Source organism: Scyliorhinus torazame, chromosome X, assembly GCF_047496885.1.
Source record: "Scyliorhinus torazame isolate Kashiwa2021f chromosome X, sScyTor2.1, whole genome shotgun sequence".
Taxonomy (NCBI): domain Eukaryota; kingdom Metazoa; phylum Chordata; class Chondrichthyes; order Carcharhiniformes; family Scyliorhinidae; genus Scyliorhinus; species Scyliorhinus torazame.
Window position 1 is genome coordinate 1,008,616 of NC_092738.1, and position 11,873 is coordinate 1,020,488.

General features: G+C 61.6%; 1 protein-coding gene across 1 annotated transcript in view; it reads left to right on the plus strand.

Annotated features, from left to right (window-relative positions):
• Positions 1–1,911: 1,911 nt before the first annotated feature.
• LOC140405317 (cyclic AMP-dependent transcription factor ATF-7-like) overlaps positions 1,912–11,873 on the plus strand; it is a 93,566-nt gene continuing 83,604 nt past the window's right edge. Inside the window, exons 1-3 of the mRNA XM_072493608.1 lie at positions 1,912–1,931; positions 8,180–8,233; positions 9,331–9,424. Coding sequence (XP_072349709.1) covers positions 8,186–8,233; positions 9,331–9,424 — 142 coding nt within the window. The 5' untranslated portion in view covers positions 1,912–1,931; positions 8,180–8,185. The remainder of the gene's footprint in view (positions 1,932–8,179; positions 8,234–9,330; positions 9,425–11,873) is intronic.

Here is an 11,873-nt window from a genome sequence, read left to right on the forward strand (position 1 = left end):
GTGTGGGGGGTGGGAGTGATGAATATCCCTGAGTGTGACTGTGTGTGTGGGGGGGAGTGATGAATATCCCTGAGTGTGTGTGTGGGGGGGGGAGTGATGAATATCCCTGAGTGTGTGTGTGGGGGGGGGAGTGATGAATATCCCTGAGTGTGTGTGTGGGGGGGGAGTGATGAATATCCCTGAGTGTGTGGGGGGTGGGAGTGATGAATATCCCTGAGTGTGTGGGGGTGGGAGTGATGAATATCCCTGAGTGTGTGGGGGGTGGGAGTGATGAATATCCCTGAGTGTGTGGGGAGTGGGAGTGATGAATATCCCTGAGTGTGTGGGGGGTGGGAGTGATGAATATCCCTGAGTGTGTGGGGGGTGGGAGTGATGAATATCCCTGAGTGTGTGGGGGTGGGAGTGATGAATATCCCTGAGTGTGTGGGGGGTGGGAGTGATGAATATCCCTGAGTGTGTGGGGAGTGGAGTGATGAATATCCCTGAGTGTGTGGGGGGTGGGAGTGATGAATATCCCTGAGTGTGTGGGGTGGGAGTGATGAATATCCCTGAGTGTGTGGGGGTGGGAGTGATGAATATCCCTGAGTGTGTGGGGGGTGGGAGTGATGAATATCCCTGAGTGTGTGGGGGGTGGGAGTGATGAATATCCCTGAGTGTGTGAGGGGTGGGAGTGATGAATATCCCTGAGTGTGACTGTGTGTGTGGGGGGGGTGATGAATACCCCTGAGTGAGCAGGTCTGGAGGCCGAGAGCTGCTGGAGCGACCTCCGGGCCAGCAGGTGGCGGGGCAGCCGGCGGAGCGGGCGCCCTGACGTCACCAAGGGACGGGCGAGGCGACGTCGTGACCTCACACGGGTCCCGAGCGACGCCCTGACGTCACAAGGGGACCTGAGCGAGGGAGGGGGGGGGGGGGGGGGTGGGGGGAGGCCGTGACGTCGCCTGATGGCGAGCGACGCCCTGACCTCACAAAGGGAGCCGCTCGACGCGGTGACCTCACCGGTCGGGACGGAGAGCGCCCGCGTCACCGCGTCGCGCCGACGCCCTCACGTCACCCAAAAGGGAGGGCCTTCCCGTCGAGGGGGGAAGCGCAGGCGCTGCGGCGGGTGAGCGGAGCCCCTTTTTTTTTTCTTTATCCTGTCCTCTCGGTCTCTCTCTCTCTCTCCGTCCTCTTTCCGCCCGCCCCTGGAGACCCTCCCTCCGTCCGCCTCCGACCCTCACCCTCCCCCTCACCCTCATCCCGTCCTCACCCTCCTCCTCCTCCTCCTCCTGCCTCCCTCTGGCTTGGCAACAAGATGGCCGCCGGGCCAACGGGGGGGGCGTGGCTTCCCCGAGAGCCGCCGACGCCGCCCCCCTGACCGACGGGCGGCTCCGCCAATGGCGTGGCGCCCCGCCCCCGCCTTTCCGCCGGGCTGGCCAATCGGCGGCGCAGGGTCCTTGACGGGCGGGCGGGGGCGGCCAATCGGGTTGCTCCTCCCGAAGTGACCAATCAGCCGGGGGGGGGGGGAGCACTTGCGAACGTCACAAAGGGAGTGGGCGGCGCCGCGCCCTGACTGACGTGAGGATGGGGCGCCCTATTTGGCGCGGCCAATCAAGAGGGGAGGCCTCCGAACGTCACAAAGGGGCCCTCCCTGACGGACGTGAGCGGGGGGGCCAATGGGGCGGCGCGGTTCCCCCCTTCCCCCTTGCAGCCCGGCCAATCAGGGAGGGTGGGCTGACCGGAAGTAGATGGGGCAAGGCTGATTGACATATCTGGATTCCTCTTTCCTATTTGACCAATGCAAAGGGGGGGGGGGGAAAGGCGGGGGCCTGATTTTTTTGGGGGGGGATTCACCGTCAGGGTCTCTGCTTCGAATCCCCCCGCCCCGCCGGCGCCCACCCGGCGGGGGTTTTTGCAATAATTTGCAACGAAGCCGAGGGAATGCGCAACAAACGGTAGGAAATAGAGGAGGACCTGAGGATGTGCGCCCACAGATCCCGGATAAGGTGGCTAAGAAGGCGCTATAGGGTGGGGGAATATGCCATTCAGCCCCTCGAGTAACCCCACATACCCGCCCGCTTTGGCCCGCAATCCCTCCATTCCTTCGCTGGCCAAAAATTGCCCTGAGTGCCCAAAGAGGTTAAGTTGGGTTACGGGGATGGAGTGGATTTGTGGGCTTTAAGTGGGGTGCTCTTTCCAAGGGCCGGTGCAGACCCCGTGGCCCGAATGGCTGTTAATTTAGGCGCGGCCAATCCACCCACCCGGCCCACCTTCGCGTTGTGGGGGCGGGACCCGCGCAGACACGGGGAGAATGTGCAGAGTCGGGATCGAACCTGGGACCTCGGCGCCGTGAGGCAGCAGTGCTAACCCACTGCGCCACCGTGCCGCCCCTGCCTGTCAGCATCGTCAACACGGCGACCAGATCAGCCCCCCCCCCCCCCCTGCTGGCCTTCGAAATGCCAGCTGGCGCTGCTGACCCACACCGGGGGGGGGGGGGGACGTGTGGAGTCTGCACGTCCTCTCCCGTGTCTGCGTGGGTTTCCCCCGGGGGCTCCGGTTTCCTCCCACAAGTCCCGAAAGACGTGCTGTTGGGTGAATCGGACACCCTGAATTCTCCCTCGGTGTCCCCCGAACAGGCGCCGGGGTGTGGCGACTGGGGGCTTTTCACAGTAACTTCGTCGCGGTGTTAATGTGAACCGACTTGTGACAATAAAGATTATTATTCTTGTAAGTGGGGTTTGTTTTCCGTGGAGCAGGAAAGGCTGGAGGAGGGGAGGGCCCCCGATCGAGTTGGACAAAATGAGGAGGGGGGCGTAGGTAGGAGGGAACGTTTCCCCTTGGTAGAGGCGTCAGTAACCAGGGGGGGGGGTCGTAGATTTAAGATCAGGGGGCAGAGGATTTGAGGAGGGACCTTTTTCACTTCGAGGGGAATGCGGAACTCGCACCCTGAAAGAGCGGGAGAGGCGGGGTCTCCAACAACAATTCAGAAGCGTTGGGATGAGCTCTCGAAAGGGGAGTGGGGGATCAGAGCGGAGAGGGGACGTCGATGGCCGGCAGGGACAAGTTGGGCCGAATGGGCCTCTTTCTGAGCTGTGACCCTCTGAAGGAGGGAAGATGCGAGGGAGAGGGAAGGAAGACATCGGAGCAGAATTCGGCCACTCGGCCCATCGAGTCGGCTCCGCCGCGGCTGATATTTTCTCATCCCCCATTCTCCTGCCTTCTCCCCATAACCCCTGATCCCCTTATTGACCAAGAGCCTATCTATCTCTGTCTTAAAGACACTCAGTGATTTGGCCCCCACAGCCTTCTGCGGCAAAGAGTTCCACAGATTCCCCCCCCCCCCCTCTGGCTGAAGAAATTCCTCCCCGTCTCTGTTTTGAAGCCTTCAGCCTGAGATGGTGTCCTCTGCTTCTCGTTTCCCCCACAAGTGGAAACGTCCACGTCCGCTCTATCCCAGGCCTCAACAACCCTCCCTATCTCTGTAACCTCCTCAGGTCCCCGCAACCCTCCCTATCTGTGTAACCTCCTCCAGCCCCCTACACCCCTCCCTATCTGTGTAACCTCCTCCAGCCCCCTGCACCCCTCCCTATCTCTGTAACCTCCTCCAGCACCCTACACCCCTCCCTATCTGTGTAACCTCCTCCAGTCCCCTACACCCCTCCCTATCTCTGTAACCTCCTCCAGCCCCTACAACCCTCCCTATCTCTGTAACCTCCTCCAGCCCCCTGCACCCCTCCCTATCTCTGTAACCGCCTCCAGTCCCCTACACCCCTCCCTATCTCTGTAACCTCCTCCAGCCCCCTACAACCCTCCCTATCTCTGTAACCTCCTCCAGCCCCCCTACACCCCTCCCTATCTGTGTAACCTCCTCCAGCCCCCTACACCCCTCCCTATCTCTGTAACCCCCTCCATCCCCCTACACCCCTCCCTATCTCTGTAACCTCCTCCAGTCCCCTACACCCCTCCCTATCTCTGTAACCTCCTCCAGCCCCCTACAACCCTCCCTATCTCTGTAACCTCCTCCATCCCCCTACACCCCTCCCTATCTCCGTAACCTCCTCCAGCCCCCTACACCCCTCCCTATCTCTGTAACCTCCTCCAGCCCCCCTACACCCCTCCCTATCTCTGTAACCTCCTCCAGCCCCTACACCCCTCCCTATCTCTGTAACCTCCTCCAGTCCCCCTACACCCCTCCCTATCTCTGTAACCTCCTCCAGCCCCCTACACCCCTCCCTATCTCTGTAACCTCCTCCAGCCCCCTACACCCCTCCCTATCTCTGTAACATCCTCCAGTCCCTTCAACCCTCCCTATCTCTGTAACCTCACCAGCCCCCTACACCCCTCCCTATCTCTGTAACCTCCTCCAGTCCCCTACACCCCTCCCGATCTCTAACCTCCTCCAACCCCCACAACCCTCCCTATCTCTGTAACCACCAGCAGCCCCTACACCCCTCCCTATCTCTGTGAACGTGACCAATCATAGATAGTATTTACATAGAATTTACAGTGCAGAAGGAGGCCATTCGGCCCATCGAGTCTGCACCGGCTCTTGGAAAGAGCACCCCACCCAAGGTCAACACCTCCACCCTATCCCCGTAACCCAGTATCCCCACCCAACACTAAGGGCAATTTTGGACACTAAGGGACAATTTAACACGGCCAATCCACCTAACCTGCACATCTTTGGACTGTGGGAGGAAACCGGAGCACCCGGAGGAAACCCACGCACACACGGGGAGGATGTGCAGACTCCGCACAGACAGTGACCCAAGCCGGAATCGAACCTGGGACCCTGGAGCTGTGAAGCAATTGTGCTATCCACCGTGCTACCGTGCTGCCCTCACTGACTTTGTCTCTCCTCGTACGTCAGTGCCAGGAATCAGTCTGGTAAACCTTCGCTGCTCTCCCTCGAGAGCAAGAACATCCGTCCTCAGAGACGGAGACCAAAACTGCACACAATACTCTAGGTGTGGCCTCACCAAGGCCCCTGTACAATTGCAGCAACACATCCCTGTTCCTGTCCTCGAAACCTCTCGCTATGAAGGCCAGCGTACCATTAGCCTTCTTTACCGTCTGCTGCACCTGCCGCTTCATTCTAGTCAGCAGATTGAGCAACAGGTTGGGAAGGAGTGGAAAGTTCTTGTTTATCGCAAGGTGCAATGGAAATAAAAATAGGGAAGTTTTGCGAGAGCGAGTTGGTGACACCACAACTGGAGCACTCGCTGTGGACAGGTTTAATCCCCTTATTTATAGTACTGAGGGAGTGCCGCACTGTGGGAGGGTCGGTGCTGAGGGAGCTCCGCACTGTGGGAGGGTCAGTGCTGAGGGAGCGCCGCACTGTGGGAGGGTCGGTTCTGAGGGAGCTCCGCACTGTGGGAGGGTCAGTGCTGAGGGAGCGCCGCACTGTGGGAGGGTCAGTGCTGAGGGAGCTCCGCACTGTGGGAGGGTCAGTGCTGAGGGAGCTCCGCACTGTGGGAGGGTCAGTGCTGAGGGAGCTCCGCACTGTGGGAGGGTCAGTGCTGAGGGAGCGCCGCACTGTGGGAGGGTCAGTGCTGAGGGAGCTCCGCACTGTGGGAGGGTCAGTGCTGAGCAGCTCCGCACTGTGGGAGGGTCAGTGCTGAGGGAGCTCCGCACTGTGGGAGGGTCAGTGCTGAGGGAGCGCCGCACTGTGGGAGGGTCAGTGCTGAGGGAGCGCCGCACTGTGGGAGGGTCAGTGCTGAGGGAGCTCCGCACTGTGGGAGGGTCAGTGCTGAGCAGCTCCGCACTGTGGGAGGGTCAGTGCTGAGGGAGCGCCGCACTGTGGGAGGGTCAGTGCTGAGGGAGCGCCGCACTGCGGGAGGGTCAGTGCTGAGGGAGCACCGCACTGTGGGAGGGTCAGTGCTGAGGGAGCGCCGCACTGTGGGAGGGTCAGTGCTGAGGGAGCGCCGCACTGTGGGAGGGTCAGTGCTGAGGGAGCGCCGCACTGTGGGAGGGTCAGTGCTGAGGGAGTGCCGCACTGTGGGAGGGTCGGTGCTGAGGGAGCTCCGCACTGTGGGAGGGTCAGTGCTGAGGGAGCGCTGCACTGTGGGAGGGTCAGTGCTGAGGGAGCTCCGCACTGTGGGAGGGTCAGTGCTGAGGGAGCTCCACACAGTGGGAGGGTCAGTGCTGAGGGAGCTCCACACTGTGGGAGGGTCAGTGCTCAGGGAGCGCCACACTGTGGGAGGGTCAGTGCTGAGGGAGCGCCACACTGGGAGTGTCAGTGCTGAGGGAGCTCCGCACTGGGAGGGTCGGTGCTGAGGGAGCTCCGCACTGTGGGAGGGTCAGTGCTGAGGGAGCACCGCACTGTGGGAGGGTCAGTGCTGAGGGAGCGCCGCACTGTGGGAGGGTCAGTGCTGAGGGAGCGCCGCACTGTGGGAGGGTCAGTGCTGAGGGAGCTCCGCACTGTGGGAGGGTCAGTGCTGAGGGAGCGCCGCACTGTGGGAGGGTCAGTGCTGAGGGAGCTCCGCACTGTGGGAGGGTCAGTGCTGAGGGAGAGCCGCACTGTGGGAGGGTCAGTGCTGAGGGAGCGCCGCACTGTGGGAGAATCAGTGCTGAGGGAGCGCCGCACTGTGGGAGAATCAGTGCTGAGGGAGCTCCGCACTGTGGGAGGGTCAGTGCTGACGGAGATCCGCACTGTGGGTGGGTCAGTGCTGAGGGAGCGCCGCACTGTGGGAGGGTCGGTGCTGAGGGAGCTCCGCACTGTGGGAGGGTCAGTGCTGAGGGAGCGCCGCACTGTGGGAATTTCAGTGCTGAGGGAGCGCCGCACTGTGGGAGGGTCAGTGCTGAGGGAGCTCCGCACTGTGGGAGGGTCAGTGCTGAGGGAGCTCTGCACTGTGGGAGGGTCAGTGCGGAGGGAGTTCCGCACTGTGGGAGGGTCAGTGCTGAGGGAGCTCCACACTGTGGGAGGGTCAGTGCTGAGGGAGCGCCGCACTGTGGGAGGGTCAGTGCTGAGGGAGCTCCGCACTGTGGGAGGGTCAGTGCTGACGGAGCGCCGCACTGTGGGAGGGTCAGTGCTGAGGGAGCTCCGCACTGTGGGAGGGTCAGTGCTGAGGGAGCTCCGCACTGTGGGAGGGTCAGTGCTGAGGGAGCGCCGCACTGTGGGAGGGTCAGTGCTGAGGGAGCGCCGCACTGTGGGAGGGTCAGTGCTGAGGGAACGCCGCACTGTGGGAGGGTCAGTGCTGTGGGAGCTCCGCACTGGGAGGGTCGGTGCTGAGGGAGATCCGCACTGTGGGAGGGTCAGTGCTGAGGTAGCTCCGCACTGGGAGGGTCGGTGCTGAGGGAGCGCCGCACTGTGCGAGGGTCAGTGCTGAGGGAGCGCCGCACTGTGGGAGGGTCAGTGCTGAGGGAGCGCCGTACTGTGGGAGGGTCAGTGCTGAGGGAGCTCCGCACTGTTGGAGGGTCGGTGCTGAGGGAGCTCCGCACTGTGGGAGGGTCAGTGCTGAGGGAGCTCCGCACTGTGGGAGGGTCAGTGCTGAGGGAGCGCCGCACTGTGGGAGGGTCAGTGCTGAGGGAGCGCCGCACTGTGGTAGGGTCAGTGCTGAGGGAGCTCTGCACTGTGGGAGGGTCGGTGCTGAGGGAGTGCCGCACTGTGGGAGGGTCAGTGCTGAGGGAGCGCCGCACTGTGGGAGGGTCAGTGCTGAGGGAGCTCCGCACTGTGGGAGGGTCAGTGCTGAGGGAGCTCCGCACTGTGGGATGGTCAGTGCTGAGGGAGCGCCGCAGTGTGGGAGGGTCAGTGCTGAGGGAGTGCTGCACTGTGGGAGGGTCAGTGCTGAGGGAGCGCCGCACTGTGGGAGGGTCAGTGCTGAGGGAGCTCCGCACTGTGGGAGGGTCAGTGCTGAGGGAGTGCTGCACTGTGGGAGGGTCAGTGCTGAGGGAGCTCCGCACTGTGGGAGGGTCGGTGCTGAGGGAGCGCCGCACTGTGGGAGGGTCAGTGCTGAGGGAGTGCCTCACTGTGGGAGGGTCAGTGCTGAGGGAGTGCCTCACTGTGGGAGGGGCAGTGCTGAGGGAGCGCCGCACTGTGGGAGGGTCAGTGCTGAGGGAGCGCCGCACTGTGGGAGGGGCAGTGCTGAGGGAGCGCCGCACTGTGGGAGGGTCAGTGCTGAGGGAGCACCGCACTGTGGGAGCTCCTCTCTCTGTCTCCCTCTCTCTGTCTCTCTGCTGAAATCTGAGTTTCTCTTTCTCACAGGTGAAGATGGGGGATGACCGGCCGTTTGTTTGCAGTGCCCCCGGCTGTGGACAGGTGAGTCTTTCGAAAGCACCCGCGCTCGCCCCGCTTGCAAACTAAAACAGGAACGTCCGGAGGATTCCCTGGAATCGAACCATTCCGGGGGCCGTAACGCACTGAGCCGGCAGAGGCTGGGAATCCTCCGGAGAGTAACCGCCCTTCCTGACTCCCTCCCGCCTGAACTGGACCCAGCCGTATAAATACCGCGGCTCCCGGAGCAGGTCGGAGGCTGGGAATCCTCGCCCCCTCCCCCCTCGACACTCTGTCATTACCATCAGCGGAATCTACCCCACTATCGACATCCCGGGGGGTTACCATCGACCAGAAACTGAACTGGGACCCAGCCGTATAAATACCGCGGCTCCCAGAGCAGGTCGGAGGCTGGGAATCCTCGCCCCCTCCCCCCTCGACACTCTGTCATTACCATCAGCGGAATCTACCCCACTATCGACATCCCGGGGGTTACCATCGACCAGAAACTGAACTGGACCCGGCCGTATAAATACCGCGGCTCCCAGAGCAGGTCGGAGGCTGGGAATCCTCGCCCCCTCCCCCCTCGACACTCTCTGTCATTACCATCAGCGGAATCTACCCCACTATCGACATCCCGGGGGGTAACCATCGACCAGGAACTGAACTGGACCCCGCCGTATAAATACCAGAGCAGGTCGGAGGCTGGGATTCCTGCAGAGAGTAACTCACCTGACTCTCTGCTCTCCCCCCCCCCTCCAAATCCTGGGGGGGCGGGAACACCCACCGCCTGCAAGTCCCCCCCCCCCACACACACACGCGCGCACCGTCGCGAATCACAAACGCATCGGGCATTCCTTCACCTTCGCCGGCGTCTACATCGCAGAACTCCCTCCCTAACAGCGCCCTGGGTGTACCTACCTCAACACGGGGAAGTTGGGGAGGGGAGGGGGGGGGTATGTATGCTGCTCTGGGCCCAGCGGAGCAGATGACCTCCTCCCCCCGCCCCCCCCTCGGATTAACCGCAAATCACGATGATTGTCCTTTACGGCCCCTTGCTCGCTCCGTCAACACTCGGCCCCGCCCACCACGAACGAGGCCGCCACCTCAACGCCTCGTGTGTTTGACCCCCCCCCCCACAGAGATTCACCAACGAAGACCACCTGGCCGTCCACAGGCACAAGCACGAGATGACCCTCAAGTTCGGGCCCGCTCGGGACGGAGTCATTGTTGCGGGTAAGTTCAGCATCGTTGTGTGTGCGTCGCGCGCGGGTCTGTTACACAGGAACAGGAGGATCCCATTCAGCCCCCTCCTCGAGCCTGTTACACAGGAACAGGAGGATCCCATTCAGCCCCCTCCTCCTCCTCGAGCCTGTTACACAGGAACAGGAGGATCCCATTCAGCCTCCTCCTCCTCCTCGAGCCTGTTACACAGAAACAGGAGGATCCCATTCAGCCCCCTCCTCGAGCCTGTTACACAGGAACAGGAGGATCCCATTCAGCCCCCTCCTCCTCCTCGAGCCTGTTACACAGAAACAGGAGGATCCCATTCAGCCCCCTCCTCGAGCCTGTTACACAGGAACAGGAGGATCCCATTCAGCCCCCTCCTCGAGCCTGTTACACAGGAACAGGAGGATCCCATTCAGCCCCCTCCTCGAGCCTGTTACACAGGAACAGGAGGATCCCATTCAGCCCCCTCCTCGAGCCTGTTACACAGGAACAGGAGGATCCCATTCAGCCCCCTCCTCGAGCCTGTTACACAGGAACAGGAGGATCCCATTCAGCCTCCTCCTCGAGCCTGTTACACAGGAACAGGAGGATCCCATTCAGCCTCCTCCTCCTCCTCGAGCCTGTTACACAGGAACAGGAGGATCCCATTCAGCCTCCTCCTCCTCGAGCCTGTTACACAGGAACAGGAGGATCCCATTCAGCCTCCTCCTCCTCGAGCCTGTTACACAGGAACAGGAGGATCCCATTCAGCCCCCCCTCCTCCTCGAGCCTGTTACACAGGAACAGGAGGATCCCATTCAGCCCCCTCCTCGAGCCTGTTACACAGGAACAGGAGGATCCCATTCAGCCTCCTCCTCGAGCCTGTTACACAGGAACAGGAGGATCCCATTCAGCCCCCTCCTCGAGCCTGTTACACAGGAACAGGAGGATCCCATTCAGCCTCCTCCTCGAGCCTGTTACACAGGAACAGGAGGATCCCATTCAGCCCCCTCCTCCTCCTCGAGCCTGTTACACAGGAACAGGAGGATCCCATTAGCCCCCTCCTCCTCCTCGAGCCTGTTACACAGGAACAGGAGGATCCCATTCAGCCTCCTCCTCGAGCCTGTTACACAGGAACAGGAGGATCCCATTCAGCCCCCTCCTCGAGCCTGTTACACAGGAACAGGAGGATCCCATTCAGCCCCCTCCTCGAGCCTGTTACACAGGAACAGGAGGATCCCATTCAGCCCCCTCCTCGAGCCTGTTACACAGGAACAGGAGGATCCCATTCAGCCTCCTCCTCCTCCTCGAGCCTGTTACACAGGAACAGGAGGATCCCATTCAGCCTCCTCCTCCTCGAGCCTGTTACACAGGAACAGGAGGATCCCATTCAGCCCCCCCTCCTCCTCGAGCCTGTTACACAGGAACAGGAGGATCCCATTCAGCCCCCTCCTCGAGCCTGTTACACAGGAACAGGAGGATCCCATTCAGCCTCCTCCTCGAGCCTGTTACACAGGAACAGGAGGATCCCATTCAGCCCCCTTCTCGAGCCTGTTACACAGGAACAGGAGGATCCCATTCAGCCTCCTCCTCGAGCCTGTTACACAGGAACAGGAGGATCCCATTCAGCCCCCTCCTCCTCCTCGAGCCTGTTACACAGGAACAGGAGGATCCCATTCAGCCCCCTCCTCCTCCTCGAGCCTGTTACACAGGAACAGGAGGATCCCATTCAGCCTCCTCCTCCTCCTCGAGCCTGTTACACAGGAACAGGAGGATCCCATTCAGCCCCCTCCTCGAGCCTGTTACACAAGAACAGGAGGATCCCATTCAGCCCCCTCCTCGAGCCTGTTACACAGGAACAGGAGGATCCCATTCAGCCTCCTCCTCGAGCCTGTTACACAGGAACAGGAGGATCCCATTCAGCCCCCTCCTCGAGCCTGTTACACAGGAACAGGAGGATCCCATTCAGCCCCCTCCTCGAGCCTGTTACACAGGAACAGGAGGATCCCATTCAGCCCCCTCCTCCTCCTCGAGCCTGTTACACAGGAACAGGAGGATCCCATTCAGCCCCCTCCTCGAGCCTGTTACACAGGAACAGGAGGGTCCCATTCAGCCCCCTCCTCGAGCCTGTTACACAGGAACAGGAGGATCCCATTCAGCCCCCTCCTCGAGCCTGTTACACAGGAACAGGAGGGTCCCATTCCGCCTCCTCCTCCAGCCTGTTACACAGGAACAGGAGGATCCCATTCAGCCCCCTCCTCGAGCCTGTTACACAGGAACAGGAGGATCCCATTCAGCCCCCTCCTTGAGCCTGTTACACAGGAACAGGAGGATCCCATTCAGCCTCCTCCTCGAGCCTGTTACACAGGAACAGGAGGATCCCATTCAGCCCTCTCCTCGAGCCTGTTACACAGGAACAGGAGGATCCCATTCAACCACCTCCTCCTCCTCGAGCCTGTTACACAGGAACAGGAGG